Source organism: Elephas maximus, chromosome 1 (assembly GCF_024166365.1).
Source record: "Elephas maximus indicus isolate mEleMax1 chromosome 1, mEleMax1 primary haplotype, whole genome shotgun sequence".
NCBI classification, from domain to species: Eukaryota; Metazoa; Chordata; class Mammalia; order Proboscidea; family Elephantidae; genus Elephas; species Elephas maximus.
This window is the reverse complement of record NC_064819.1, coordinates 107,426,746-107,439,769: the sequence shown is the minus strand read 5'-3', so window position 1 is coordinate 107,439,769 and position 13,024 is coordinate 107,426,746. Positions and strand designations below refer to the sequence as shown.

At 51.3% G+C, this 13,024-nt stretch overlaps 2 protein-coding genes across 3 annotated transcripts; one reads left to right on the top strand and one right to left on the bottom strand.

Moving 5' to 3' along the window:
* Nucleotides 1–352: 352 nt before the first annotated feature.
* On the bottom strand, nucleotides 353–11,116 carry KLHDC3 (kelch domain containing 3). 2 transcript variants are annotated; one of them, XM_049892457.1, is made up of 15 exons: nucleotides 10,951–11,116; nucleotides 8,602–8,814; nucleotides 8,250–8,426; nucleotides 7,991–8,106; nucleotides 7,741–7,812; nucleotides 7,403–7,616; nucleotides 7,237–7,323; nucleotides 6,980–7,088; nucleotides 6,792–6,865; nucleotides 2,972–3,119; nucleotides 2,770–2,836; nucleotides 2,584–2,688; nucleotides 2,160–2,234; nucleotides 1,951–2,068; nucleotides 353–1,570 (listed from the first exon to the last, which is right to left on the bottom strand). In XM_049892457.1, exons 2-15 carry the CDS (start codon nucleotides 8,753–8,755, stop codon nucleotides 1,434–1,436), a joined length of 1,653 nt encoding a protein of 550 aa, XP_049748414.1. In that variant the 5' UTR covers nucleotides 8,756–8,814; nucleotides 10,951–11,116; the 3' UTR covers nucleotides 353–1,433. The 2 variants fall into 2 exon arrangements, with proteins under 2 accessions (XP_049748414.1, XP_049748407.1); XM_049892450.1 differs by lacking the exons at nucleotides 353–1,570; nucleotides 1,951–2,068; nucleotides 2,160–2,234; ... (1 more) ...; nucleotides 2,770–2,836; nucleotides 2,972–3,119 and adding exons at nucleotides 5,006–5,437; nucleotides 6,592–6,670 and having other exon boundaries at nucleotides 10,951–11,113.
* Nucleotides 11,117–11,256: 140 nt separating this feature from the next.
* MEA1 (male-enhanced antigen 1) lies at nucleotides 11,257–13,024 on the top strand. The gene is given in 4 exon segments (XM_049892438.1): nucleotides 11,257–11,400; nucleotides 11,857–12,135; nucleotides 12,225–12,327; nucleotides 12,632–13,024. Coding segments are annotated over 4 exon segments (678 nt in total). The 3' UTR covers nucleotides 12,784–13,024.

Below are 13,024 nucleotides of genomic sequence, written 5' to 3'. Positions count from 1 at the left end.
AGTTGTCACCTGCCCTCTGGCACAGTCTCACCCCACCTCAAGACTGGCCTGGATTTGCCCAAATCCAGGTGAGTACTTCTGACTTCAGGCCCAGCCCACTACCCTCTCTCACCAGTGCCAATAAGCACCTGAACCCTTCTCTGCCCTCAAGAATTTTCTATCCCTGAGGGCAGATACTTGGCTTCATTTCTAAGATGACTCAGGGGACAGAAGTTTGCTACCCTGACCCCTTTGTGAGGCCATCCTCACAGCTGTAACTCCTTAAGTCCCTACAGTTGGTTTGGAACCTTTTCGAGACTAAGGAGTCAAAATTTTAAAAGAATGCAAAAAAAAAAAAAAAAAAAACCCACAAATTGACCCTATTTATATAATAGAATCAAAGTACACAGATGCAGAAAGATTACTGGTTGCCCATGGCTGAGAAGAGGGGTTGGGAGGGAATAAGGGATGACTACTAAAAGATACGGATTTTTCTGGGGTGATGAAAATGTTTTATGACTGTGGTGATGGTTACACAACTTTAAATATACTAAAAACCATTCAATCGTATACGTTAAATGAGTGAATTTTATGGTATGTGAATTACATCTCAATAAAGCTGTTCCCAAAAAAAAAAAAAAAAAAGCACAGAGCTTTCCTATGTCCAGTCTAGGTCCTGGTTGAGGGAAATAACAGTTTGAAGGTATGTGGAGGTCAACACTGTCTTGTAACAGACATAAATCATGACTGAATTATCAGCTTCAGGGATTTCCAGATCACATTAGTAATATGAATTCTGTTCTCAAATGGTATGAGGGCCAGCTGTGGTTACATACTACTAGGAAAACCTTTTGTTCCCGCCTCCTATCTCCCCTTGCATATAAAACCAAAGCTAAGTGGGTGAGTTTTCCTTTGTGGGACTGATCATCCTTTAAATAATGGTGTCATCTTTTGGGGACCCAGATTTAAATAGGAGGGTCTCTGATGTGACTTCCCATTTTGTAGAAGCCACAAGCTTTGTTGTCTACCCCACACGTGGCCCACTAAAACAGTAATTCTAGGCTACCCACAAATCCCACAGAAAAGCAGAATAAAAAGATGAGTGACAAGAATGTTAAGAATGTTTATAAAGTGACTCCTGCATAAAGGCCCAGCCCTGGGAGCCATCAACAGACTCTGTGGCCTTCACTGGCCCCTTCTGTACCAGAGGCATCAGATTAACGCAAAAGTGAGAGCGGCCCAAAGATATGATGATCCAGATCCAAGCAGAGGCCTCTGCTGCTCTTCTTGCCCAGCCCTAAGGGCTGGCCAAGAACCCTCTAATCTTCTCTGAGCCAATCTAGCTCAAGGGCAGCTGTGGTCCTGTCCTTGGCCAGGAGAACAGGCTGAGCCCAAGGTTGTCCCCACAGACCCATGTCTCATTGGAACAGTGGCAGAGCTGAAGACAGTTCTTATTACTCTTTGCTCAAGGGGAGATGTCTCCTGTCCTTTCCTGCGTTTCGGCGTCTCTTTCGACTCAAGAAGCTCTCCAGCTTCTTGCTGCGTTTCAGCTCCTTGAACTTCTCAGCCAGGACCAACTGACGCTGCTCAGCTAGAGAACAGTAAGAAAGCAAACTGGTGAACAAAGGAGGAAGCTCCCCTCTTTCACTTTGCCCGGGTTAGTAACTTCCAACCACAATGCTGGGATACATGTGGAAGCAAGCACTTTTTCTGTGATTCCAGTCTTACTTGATTCAACCGACTCTGAACTCCTATGTGCCTTGTCCAGCACAAGTGACAGGTGGTACAAAGACAAAAGCAACAATCCCTGCCCATGACTTAATTAGGCATACACGGCCGATTACAAATAACTTCTCCCTACTATTTCGACTTTTTTCCAAGTTACCATGCGATCTAGCCTGCATGCTTCCTTGAGGAGTTCACTGAGCCGTCCACCCCTGTAACCAGCCTGTGATGGTATGCCCCACTCACATTTCTTCAGGAAGTATGGCCGATGGCCCTGCTGGGCCTGAGCCCTCCGCTCCCTCTTCAGGGCCAGGCGTAGCTCCTGCTGCTGCTTTCGTTCCTGCTGTGCCATTTCTTGCTGCTCCTGAGGAGGGAAGATGAGATGGGTGGGTAGGAGAAACTACGAATCATCTAGAACAGATCTCACCACCCACCCGCAATTACTAAGCACTCACTATCCGCTGAAGCAGCAGCTGCAGTTTCTCACGCTCCTCCCCTAAACGGTGCTTCTTCAGTTGCTTTTTCACAGTCTCCACATCAGAAAATGAATATGATGACAGTTAACCTTCTGTCAATGTCAGCTGAAATTTTGTGCCAACTTTCATTCTAAGAGGTTCATGTGTATTAATTCAGTAACACTACGAGATAGATTATTCCTTTTTATGACTAGAAAACTGAAGCACAGAGAAATTAAGTAACTCGCGAATGACCACGCAAGTAGTACACTGATGAGTCAAGATTTGAACATAAGAATCAAATTAGAGAGTTAAATCTGCCCAGGTAACTATGTTACCTGCTCTCCTCTGCCCAACTCTCTGGCTTGTGCCTTAATTTCCCACCCCCCAAAAAACCCTCTTGACCCAGCCTCATGGTGCACACCTCCTTCTCTTTGGCCCGGATATCATTCAGAAATTGGTATGTTTTGTCAAACACCTCAGGATTATACTCCCCTGACAGATCATCAAAGCGGGGGTCCCGGGTCACCTTTGGAGAGAACAGACGGGATATAAAACAGAATTGTTCCGTTTCCTTTCTCTGAGAAACTGGTCCCTATCTCTTCCTCACCTTCTTACTGACGGGGACAACCTGACGCAAAAATGGCACCCGGGCCTTCGCCGACATTTCCAGAGGCCTAGGGAAAAATTAAAAGACAGGTCAGGAAGACTCTAGTTTTGCTCAAAGGCCTCCTACTTGCCACCCAAGAAAGCAGACACCCGCTCAAAGTGCCAGATATCCTCCAACTCCTGGGGCAGGCCTTGCTCCTCACTTGTGCTTATCTGCAACACATGCATTTTGGAAAGGTGGTCTAGAATCTTGCTTCCTAATGCTGGTTCCAGCTATCAATTGTTTGTACTTCTTAGTCCCCACTCGGCTCTGCAATTCCAACAGCTCCTCAAATGACATGTTGGCTGTGCCTGTGGAAGGAGGGGTTGGGAGAGACACACAGCTCAGCATCTCCCACGGCTGCAGACATTATTCCATCCCCATTCCTTAGGTAACTGACCCCTTCCAATAAACCCATCAGACCAATCATAAGTCCCAGGCAGCACAGGTTGTAAAGGTGCTACACCCAACACCTAACTCAACTGTTGCAGCTAACTGGGGCCTCATTTGCTAAGGAAGGTCTATGTGTAAGGCTGGAGATGGACCAAGCCATAATCCTCTCTTCACCTTCTTTTTTAAATCACTTCATCACATGTTCCCCTACAAAAGCCTCTGCATCCCTCACTCAATTATCACTGCCAGTGTTCTGGTTCATACTCTCAGTATCTCTCACCTCAATCAGTGTTCTAACCTCCTACCTGGTCTCCCATTCCCCCATCCCACCCTCCTCTTCAGCCTCAGAACTTTATCTAAAATGTATATGTTGCTTATCATCACCCCCGTGTTTCCACACACTACACCTGAGATCATGTCACTGCTGAACTAGACTCCCCAATGGCTTCCATCTTAAACTCAAAATAAAAGCTAAAGGCTTTACGATGGCCTGAAAGCCCCCAAGTGACCTAATCCCCTGTAGTGTCACTAATCTTATTTCCTACCAATCTCCTCCTCCTCGCTCCTCTCCACTCAAATGGCCTCCTAGCAGTTCCTGAGCAGAAAGGGTATGCTCCTGCCTCAGTTCCTTTGCACCTGATGTTCCCTCTGCTTGGAACACTTCCCCCAGATACATGCATTGTTTACTCACCTCCTTCAAGCCTTTAGTCAAATGCCACCTTCTTGGTGAGGCCTTCCCTGACTACCCTATTTAAAATTCCAACTTCTCCCCTGCTGTTTCTCTTCATAGCCTTATCACCTTTTAAAACTGAGATACAATTCACATCTCATAAAATTCCCCCTTTTAAAGCGTACAGTTCGGCGCTTTACCCCTTTTAATATAACTAACTTGTTTGCTTTTTTGTTATATTTTTGACTGCCCTACCTAAAAAGCTCGCTCCAAGGAGCAGGAGTTTTTGACTGCTTTATTTACTACTTGATTTCCAAGCACCTGGAGCAACGGCTAGACGTGTGCCTGCATATAGTGAACCCCTACGACCCCGGCCGATGCCCGCCACCCCTCGCCCGTCTCCCTCCGCCTGCCCCCGGCTCTCCGGCCCTCACCGTCCCGCAGATCGCAGATCGCGACCCCGGGCTCCAGGACCCCGCCGTCCTCCCCGCCGCACGGGGTCCCGCGGGCAGCCTGGGCTGCAGCCCTGGTTTGTGGGCTCACTTTCGGCATGGGCGCCGTATCACCCGGCAGACGAATGGCGCTACTTCCGTTCATCATGGCCCAAGACCCGCCCCTTCCGGCATCCCGGGAGGCCGAGCTTCGACAAGCTTCTGACGAGCAGAAGACACGGACTGCGACGCCAGGGAGCGGGGCTGGGGGACGCTGGGTGGGGCCGGAAAGGTATCCTAAGCCGAATGGAGAGCAGACTCCAGGGATAACGTTGCCATCTTTGGAGGAGTCACGGGGCTCTCAGGGTTCTGGACTCTTGAGCCCAAGAGCTACGCCTGGCCTTGGTGACATTGGCTTTTCTAAGACTCTTGGCCGAAAAGCCAGAACCTCAGGAGTGCCCCTTCTCATTGCCCTGCTCCCACTGCACATTCCTGACATTCCCATCGTATTCCACAAAAACAGAGCACACATTTCGAGGTTTTTAATTTTTATAAAATCTGAGCTGGCTGAGCTCAGGCAGGGAAGGGTGGGATTATCTGCTGGTCCCGCCTCCCCAGGTTGGGGAGAAGGTTGTTTCATGCCAACAGCTGCAATTCCTCTCAGCTCCCAGTCAATGCTCATGGCTCAGGCAGGGGGAGGGGGTGGAAGTAGGAGTGGGGACAAGCTCTTCAGGCTCAGACACTGCTTGTTTCTTCCTTCTTCCCATTCCCTTCCTTTCCAGCAGAGCCTGGCTGGCCTGGGGGCAGAGCAGAGGCCCAGGAGCAGTTGAAGGGGTGTGGATGGGACAGAGCACCAAGGGGAAGGGGCCTTCGGCCCAAAGGAGGAGAGACCTAGCCCTCCCCCCTACAGCTCCCCACTGAGTTCACAGCACAGAAAACACCTCTAGTCCAACAACTCCACATGGAGGTACATGGAGTCCAGGGTTCAAAGGAGCAGGCGGGTAAGAGACGGGCAGGGGCAGTGAAGACAGCAGCCAGCTCAGGAAGGGAGGCAGCACAAACTTCCTCCTACCCATGGGAGGAGACGATGGGGCGACTGATATTGCTGTTGGTGGTCATGGCATTCAGCTCCCACCTGCAAAGCCAAAAGTGACAGACAGAAAGGACAAGAGAAGGGGGAGCTCCCGTCTCCAAGCCCACAACTACTTTCTCTAAACACACCAGTCTCTTCGACTTCCTAAATCTCAACCATCATAGCCACCTCCTCCTTAGAGCCCTACTAGGTTTCACAGTCTGACCTCACCTAGCACCAAATCCAATGCCACCCACTCTTGCACCTTTAAGTCTATGTGGATTTCCTGTTTATGTTTATATACATTGTGTCCTAGCACCTGGGGAGAAATATCTGAGTACAGGTATCAGCGAACACCCTGACCTACCTTGCCTGCCCTCCTCAGGTTCAACCAGGCAGTCTCTCCACCACACCCCACTAAGAATTTCCTTTTTTGCTCTCAACTCCACCCTTTCAAGGCCCTGACTCAGATTCCCAATCTTTCCTTTGGGCCTTCCCCACCCATCCCACTATATTCAAATTAATCCCCCTCTTTTTAACAATTCTTTCATCCTGCAAAGATTTATCAAGATTCCTCATGCCAAGACCCTTCCCACAATCCACTTGGTATTAGGTACTGGTGTTAAGTGTTAATCTTGGGCGAGTCTAGAATCCAGGCCAATCAGTCCAGCCTTAGCCTTGTACACTCCATGGCACCAAATACTGAACATACCAACCCTTAGAGTAAGAGTTAAACTGAAGGGATACAAGGAAGAAAGTGTAGCAAAATGATCCAAACAGACACAATTATATACAAATTAACTTTTAGTGCTTGACTGGGATCTGAAAATAGAATTCAAAAGGAAGAGACAGGAACCACCCTTAATTTGGAACTAATTTGATCCAGAGGCTCCTAAACTTGTCTTTACTTTGCAACTAGGTTCTAAGATTTAATCAAACCTTCTCAGCATGTTAACACAATCAACGGCATAGACTCATGTCTTAGGAACAGATGCTCCTGAACTTGGTCTGAAAAACTGGATTAGTTTTTTTTTCATATAATTTACCAGCTGGCAGTTCCATTATATGATGGTTATAACTTCATCTTCTTCCACTTCATTCCCCATAAGCACACTACACCTCCAGCAGAACAAAAACTGAAACCAAGCTAACCAGGTCATACCTCTGCTGCCCCACTTACCTCCAACCAGTCCCTCCTTCCCAACCACATGCTGTACCTGATGTCATGGGGCAAACAGGACTGGTCCAGGTTGTATTGAATCACGGCCAATTTGCACAGGGTCTTCAGACTAGGGCCTTTAAGGGAGGAGTGGGGAGTGAGAGATGGTCAAAGCCAGGAAAGGGCCCAGTCCTGGGTGTCACCACCCTAAGACAGGAACCCCAATGGCAGGAGCACTTTGCGAATAAGCATACTTACTGAAGTCCAAAATGTGTAAGTCAGAATGATCTATGAGGTCAAATTCATCTCCCAGGCCTTCCTCAGGAGATGGACTGTAGGGATCAAAAAAGAGCTGAAGGAAGAGACCCTCTTGCTCAAATACCTCCCATTCTCATGTTAGTTGCAGATAGAGGCCCTTCCCTGAGCCCTCCCCTCTCCCTCCTAACCTGGTACCCCCAAAGAGGACAATCTTGTCACCAACAATACAGCAGCACTGGCGCCGGCGGGGACATGGCCCCTTCCCCTTCGGTTCAATCTTCTTCCAGGTAAAGGACACTACAGAAAAGTTTATATGGAGGAGGTTCAATACCGGCCCAGTCCACGTATCTTCCCCACTCCTATCCCCTCACCTATCAGGATTATTCTTTCTGTTCTCTCCCACCTCAACTATTCCTTGTTCCTCCCCTAAAGGCATGCTCTTTACCAGGGTTAAACTTCCAGAGGTCATGGAAATGGCGGTTCAGCCTTGCATTATAGCCACCAAAGATATACAGCTCCCCATTGTAACCAACTGGAGGAGAAAAGAAAAACAAAAGTATGAGGGCAATGGGTAGAAAGGGGGACTCAGAAGAGATATAACAGACACTCACAGGCTGAGTGGCTTCGGCGCCCCTCGGGCAGCACTGGGGTGGGTGGACAGTCCAACCAGGCCTCGGTCCTGGTGTCAAAGACGCGGATGCGGTTGCAATAAATCTCATTGTTGGAATGGAATGGCCCAAAGCGGTCAGCACGGCCCCCAAAGACATACATGTGACTGCCCAGCATGGTGGCTGAATGGAAGTCCCTCCAGCGCGCAGGGTTGCCCTGGACAGGAGCAGAGAAAGCAGGCAGGGAGGGGACAAGCAGGAAAGTTGAGAGGGGATCTGCTCAACTCCTGTGATTTCTTCAGTTGAGGGTAGGGATCTGGGAGAAAGAAGAAAGGACAGACCTTTGTACAGACAAGGGTCCACGTCATGGTATTAGTCTCCAGCTTGTGAATGTCATTGGAAAAACAGTCCGCCTGCATGAGGAACAAGTAGGAGGGAAGTGAAAGAATAAAAGGGGCCAATGGTTACTCCGACCTTCATCCCTCCTCTCAAAACCCACAAACAAGCCAAAGTCTCCTGTTCCAACCACCCTCAATTCCTCTTCCTTTTTCTCATTCCCACCCTAAACCTCTAGCTTCTTCCCAGACCTACCAGCTGCTCGTAGCCCCCAAAAATGTACATGGTCTTGCCCAGGACACAAGCCGAATGTCCATCCCGGGCCCCAGGAACTGTTCCTGACACTCGGGGCGTGGACCATTTATGAGTATCTGAGGAGATGAGAGGACAGCCCAGGTAAGCAACCTCCTCAGTTGTCGGTGCCCTAATCCCTAACCCTCCCCGCCCCAGCCCACACCTTTCCCAGCCCAAGGCACCCTTTGGCAGAATACAGCCTCTAGAGACCCATACTCACTGACGTCAAAGGCATACAGCACATTACAGGCCCCTTCGGTGTCATTTCTCCCGCCCCAAAGGAAGACTGTGTCATCGATGAGGACGGTTGAGTGTCCATACCGCATGTAGGGTACCACAGGAGCCTGTCCGCGGGTGGCAGGCCTCACCGGGGGCAGCTTTGTCCAACGCAAGGATACTGTGGGCACAGCTCTGCTCAGCCCTGGGAACTTCCCTCCAGGCTGTGCACTTTTTCCCGAACCAGGTATTTGTTCCTCCATTCCCCTGACCACAAGGACCACCACTGAACCTCATTCAGCCACCCACTCCCTCCTTGATGTGGGCACCCAAGGGTGGCCCTGTCACTGGCTTACCTGCGTTAAAAATGTGCACATCTATCTGACGTAGTGTCTCATAGTCTTCTCCAGAGCAGTAACCCCCGAAGGAGTAGACCCGGTGCCCGACAGCCACTGCTGCATGGTTCACCCTGCGGGGCCCGCCCTCCAGGTGCACTGTCCACCGTAACATCCCCTGGGCCACTGGTTACAGCAACATGCCCCCCCGGCACGGCCTGCTGCCTCTGCTACCTGTACACAAGTCAGGGTCACGGGCTCCTCAGGCAATGTCTCTACCCGACTCACCGTGACTCTGCCCAGGACCAACCCCTGCCTCCAAGTGTCACCCTGGTGGCCCTCCCACACCACCCCTTTGCAGGGACACTAGTCACCACCCAGGTGGCTGGCCTTGCCCCAGGGCAGTTGCTGAGGTCAGGCAGCTAGCCCTAGCCCTGTGTTCTCCAACAGCAAAGGGTGGGGCGACTCCGACCTGATTGTTTGCCAGCTCAGAATCTGCTGATCAAGGACTCACCATGGTCACCCCCTACCCAGAGGACTTCACCCTGCTTCTGGCCTGGCAGGAGCTACAAGCCCCTTTCCCAAGCCAGGCGTGTTCTTTTGTCTCTCTGGCTCTGCTCTGCTTACTGCCACCTCTCTAAGAATCTCTGCGCTCTTTAAGGTGGGGAGAGGGATCTCAAAATACTCAGAGCTATTAATAGCCCAGCCAACCCCAGACAGCATGAAAGCTGGCATGGGTGCTTGCAAGCAGGAACGCTCTTGGGCTTTTAGAGTGGAAGAGTCTCCCCACCTAGGACAGGGTGGGATTGACCCAGGGCGGGACCTCCATGTTACCAGGGTTCTCTGGTCAAGCTGAGCTGTCGTCACTGGGATGACGTCACGGGGTCACCCTGGGCCCCCCACAGGAACGAAGAGTTCCTTTAACAGCTGTGCCTGGTATACTGCCAAGACTAGGAACTTAAGCCAGATAGGTATGTGTCTGCTGGGGATTAGCGGGGTGAAAAGAAGGACTTCTCTCCTCCAGCCTCTTCCCCTGGTATTGTGATGATAGAGAACAAGCTGTTTCCAGCAGCTCTTCTCCCACTTGGGTCCCTGAAAGGGGGATGGGATGGGCATGTGCACTACAAAGGAGAAAAGAAGCAAAAATGTCCTTGGATAGAGCAAGAATGAGACTTTACAGGAGAGGTCATGATCTCTTAAAGACAGCCTGCCAACCTAGAAATAAAAGACACAATTGAGGGCTCTGTAAGGCAAATCCTACCACAACTTGGCACTGCCCTTGCTGGGAGGCACCTGCTGGGTTTGGGTGGATCATCAGCTCTCTGTTCAAGAAGTCCTGGCAGCAGGAAGAGCCAGGCAGGACATCAGGCACAAAGAAAGCTCAAAAAAGGGAGGCCCCTTGCAGGAAAGAGAGACAGCCTTCAGCTAGCTTGCCAGCCCCACCCACCCAACCTCCCCCAACCCCTCGCCCCAAGCTTTAAATAGCCACTCAGCCCAACCTGAAATAGCCCCAGTAGAAAGCTACTCTCACTTAATCACTCCCTCTCTCAATCCAAAATATCTTGGATCTAGGCTCCAGGGAACAGATAGGAAGTTGAAGGCCTTAAGAATGGAAGAAATTCATCTTCCCTCATAGCTTCTACTCCTCACTGTTAAGAATTCACAGGGGAAGAGATAAGTAATCTCAGCCAAAAGTGGAGAAAGAATCTTAGCTTCTCCTCCATAAAGACAACTCAAGCTCACAGAAAACAAGCCCCTGGATCTCAAGGACTCCTCTTACCTCTGCTTGTCCTCCATCCTCCATCACTACCACAGTCTCAAGCTTCTTTAATTTCTTTCATGTACCTATCCCCTGCCGACCTCCCCCAACATTCACACTCCAGTTCGGGCCCTCTCCATCTCCTGAGAGCTTTGCAGTCTTCCTATTTCTTCTTCTCCCACCACTCCAAACTCCACCCGACAACCCACCAGTTCTCCCTTCTCCAATGAGAAAAGAAAAAAAATACCATTTATTGGCCCCCTTAGGCCAGAGGTATTTCTCCCTGAATTTGAAGCTATTCCTGTCTTCCTTCCACCAGCCCAGCCTCCCTTCCCCCACAACGCCAGAGCCCCTTCTCCCACTAAGCTCAGCTCCCCGGTTCTCCTCATAACCTAGTCTTGCTTCCAGTTCCCTTCAGGGGCATCTCCAGTCACCATCCTCCCTACCCCTTCTCTCTCAATAACACTCTCCTTTCCCCTCATCACGCCCCCCCCACTTCCCTCCCCACCCCCACCACATCACACTCGTGCCCCTCCCCCACCACTTCAGCTCCAGGCATGGGCGCCCTGACCGCCCAATTCTCCCTCGCCCCTCAACCCATCCTAAGCTACCTGCCAGGCCGGGCCGGGGCGGGGCCGCGGGTTCTGGCGCTGCCTGCAGCCTAGAACCCGTTGCGCGCCAACCGACGACTCGATCCCCAACGAGATAAACAGAGCCTGGGTCTGTCCTTCGGGCGGGCAGCTGTGTGCGCACGTGCAGTTTGAGCTTCCTGGGACTTGTAGTCCTTGGGCTTCTGGCGGGATGGGAGGGGCTGAAGAGTGAGCAGGAGCTAGAGGAAAGATTCTGCGCATGTACAGAGTTGTGTCAATACTGTAAGGGTCACTGGGTAATGTAGTCCTTTGTTATCCTGGCAGAGAATGACGGAGGCGGGGCAAAAGGCGGACTCCCGGTCCTAGCTCGCGTCAATCATGAGCACGGGGCGGAGCTGGAGGACGTGGCGCCCTAGCACGTCCTGTCGGGCCGGAAGTGAAGGTGCGGGTTCCACCGCGGGCTCGGAGCGGGTGAGGCGCGCGGGGATACCGTCGCTGAAAATCCGTGGGGTCGGGTGGGAAGCCCCGCAGCTGGGGCCATTTGAAGGGAGCCCCTGGGGTCTGAAGGGCGTCTGTCAGGCAGTACAGAGAGGAGGAGTCCGTAGGAGAGAGGAGAAGGGGGCAACGACGCCCTTGTCTAGAGAAGTCTGGCGAACCGGTGTTCTGGAAAGGGTGTCTTTAGGGAGATGGTGGGACCTTGGGCTGGGATGTTTATTTAGGAATTGCTGGAGCAAGGCCGGCTTAAAAAGTGGGGGGGGGGGTCAAGGAGAGACTGGGTGGGAGCGCGCAGAAGCTGAACTGGAGAACTGGGAGCCGAAACCTTGGGGGCATTTAAACATTTAATAGACGCAGGAGGAGACTCCAAGGAGGTTGACAAGAGGCTTAGTTACCTTCGACTCCTGTTCTCCTGCTTTCCTGTTCTTGCAGCCCCTGCCCCGGATGGCAGCAGTAGTTCTAAGGGGAGACACCATGGGCCCAGAGCGTATCTTCCCCAATCAGACAGAGGAACTGGGACCGCACGTGGGCCCCACAGAAGGCACTGGGGATTGGAGCAGTGAGGAGCACGAGGAAGAGCAGGAGGAAGCAGGGGCAGGCCCAGCTGGCTACTCCTACCAGCCCCTGAACCAAGATCCCGAACAAGAGGAAGTGGAGTTGGCACCAGGAGGGGACGGAGATGTAGTTGCAGACATCCAGGAGCGGATCCAGGTATGGTGGGGGAGGAAATGTACCTGAGCAGGTGAAGTTGGAAGCCCTTAAAGGGCTGGGCTGCAAATGTCTTCTCTCTGACTCTACAGGCCATGGGGCTGCATTTGCCAGACCCTCCATTAGAGAGTGAAGAGGAAGAGGAAGAGGGAGCTACAGCATTAAGCAACCACAGCTCTATTCCCATGGACCCAGGTAAAAGAGACCATTCTGTAATTTGGGAATAATTATGAAGGGACTGCCCACAGCCAGTAGGGGGATGTCACAGAGGAAATGCCCTGTTCCTAAAAGGAGTGTTTGTAATCTAAGATTTTGCAGAATTCAGAATGTAAGTGAAAGGCTGTTTTTTTAAGACTTAAGAGAGAAGCCGGCTTAGCCTAGAAATAAGATGAATTTGGTGGCCTCCCCAGCCCAGGGGTTCTGGGGCGATTCCAGGAGTGGAGAGGAGAGCTGCTTTGTTGTTTCTATCCCCTAACTGGCCTCTTGGCTGTGATTTCAGAACACGTCGAGCTGGTGAAAAGGACGATGGCTGCAGTAACCCTGCCTGCACCAGGGGTTCCTGCCTGGGCTCAGGAGATCTCGGATGCTCAATGGGAAGATGTGGTACAGAAGGCCCTCCAAGCCCGACAGGCATCTCCAGCCTGGAAGTGACGATGCTGAGAGCTGGCTTATCTCACCCTGCATTCCAGGCCAGAAGCAGCACAGGACTGAACACACTCCTGGTTTTAATGTCTACCTCCATCTTCATCATCTCCCTTTCCACATTAAGGCAGATCAGACTTCTTCTCAGAGACCCACTTTATTCAGTTCTGTACATATGGGGACATCGGCCCAAGCCCAACCCACCTCAGCATGTATCGTTCTGTGGAGAATAAAGCACCCTATGTACACA

Excerpts from the sequence above, each read along its gene's own strand:
- KLHDC3 (XM_049892457.1), bottom strand. The coding sequence starts at position 8,755 with ATGTTACGGTGGACAGTGCACCTGGAGGGCGGGCCCCGCAGGGTGAAC. Across the intron at positions 6,866-6,979 it reads GTCCTCTTTGGGGGTACCAG|TCCATCTCCTGAGGAAGGCC; the intron begins GTTAGGAGGGAG and ends TGATCCCTACAG. Across the intron at positions 2,235-2,583 it reads TCCGGGCCAAAGAGAAGGAG|ACTGTGAAAAAGCAACTGAA; the intron begins GTGTGCACCATG and ends TCTGATGTGGAG.